General features: G+C 48.7%; 1 protein-coding gene across 1 annotated transcript in view; it reads right to left on the bottom strand.

The window, feature by feature from the left end:
• Positions 1–1,398, bottom strand: part of LOC101856366 (H2.0-like homeobox protein) — a gene marked incomplete in the record, with an annotated part of 39,060 nt that overhangs the window by 2,236 nt on the left and 35,426 nt on the right. The window contains 1 exon segment of the mRNA XM_013085863.2: positions 463–1,291. Coding sequence (XP_012941317.1) covers positions 470–1,291 — 822 coding nt within the window.

Consider the following 1,398-nt stretch of genomic DNA (forward strand, 5'->3'; position numbering starts at 1 on the left):
GCGCGCGTGTGTGTGTATCTCGTATGTGTATACTGTACATGTACACGAATGAAGACTTCAGCATTTTTTGTCTGACGTCAGGGCAATGTCAAGGCCACCGATACCACAGTTATTTTTGTTTTTCTTCACATTTCATCCTGAAGATTTTTGTTCGAGTTTCTGCGGTCTTTACTCACATTTGCCACTGGAGACGAAAGCGAGTAGACCAACACAGCAATGGCAAAAGTAGACAATATTAACTTACTGATTTCAGCTAAATACCTATCACTTTTCTCGCACTTGTCCTGAAATAAATATACTCGTTCTGGGACTGACATTGTTGTCGTGAAATTCTTATATAGCTTTTAGTTTATCGAGAAACTGTCTTGCTTTTACATTGTCGGAAACGGCGTTTAGGTGCAGTGATTCTGTTGTTACCAAAACAAAACAAAACAAAAAGCAAAAAATGCACACTTTGTCTACCAATAGCTTAATTGTCAACGTCTATGTCACCCATGCTGACGTCATCACACGGTGTGGAGTCGTCATCACTCAGGAGGGCGGAGTCTTGTGGAATGGGCGTGTCTGCCTCATCCCTGTCGTGACAAGCACCAATGATACTCCCCGGCTCGTCGTCCGCATCACTGTCCATGAGGATCTCCTCAGGACCCGCCCCTGACACCACGGAGGCCACACCCTTTATGTTCCCAGGTTCGGAGATGACGCGCAGATCTCGGTTATGATACAGTGGAGATCCAGCTCCGTGGCTACCGATCCGGACATCCTGCATATCTCTTGCAAGAGTCGTGTTTTTATGGTGAACTAGATGGTGCACAGAGCTGGGTTCATTGCTGTGCACTATATCCGGACCACCAGCCTGTTGTTGAAAAACGGCGGGTACTCGAGGAGGAGGAGGAGGAAGGGGAGGGTGAGAAGAAATACACATATCTGCAGCGGTGTCAAGAGTGTCCCTTACACCCCCTGAATTTAACGCAAGTCGCTCCGACAGCTGTGCTGACGCCATTGCCAGCTTATCACGTGACTCGGAGGAGGAGGAGGAAGCGGAGGAGGAGGAAACGCCAAGAGATGTCTCCGCGACTTCTTCATCGTCGTCCACGTCGACTCCCAGCGTGCTGTGAGCTGCGTCGAGATTGACAGCTGCTGCGCCTGCTACTTCTCGGTTTTCCTCTCTTCCTTTGTCCTCCGGGGGTCTGGGTGTTTGTCCAGTCTGTTGTAACTGTTTGTCCTTCTCGCCCTGTTGCTGGGCGTGACGCCATTTCATACGGCGGTTCTGGAACCAAACTTTCACCTGGTGAAATACAAGGGAAAAATAACGGATTTAAAAAAAAAATGAATGAAGAACGGGGAAGAATAGAGAGAGAGGGAGGGTGGGAGGATGAGACGAGGGAGAGAGAGAGA

This window comes from Aplysia californica, unplaced genomic scaffold (genome assembly GCF_000002075.1).
Source record: "Aplysia californica isolate F4 #8 unplaced genomic scaffold, AplCal3.0 scaffold00414, whole genome shotgun sequence".
NCBI classification, from domain to species: Eukaryota; Metazoa; Mollusca; class Gastropoda; order Aplysiida; family Aplysiidae; genus Aplysia; species Aplysia californica.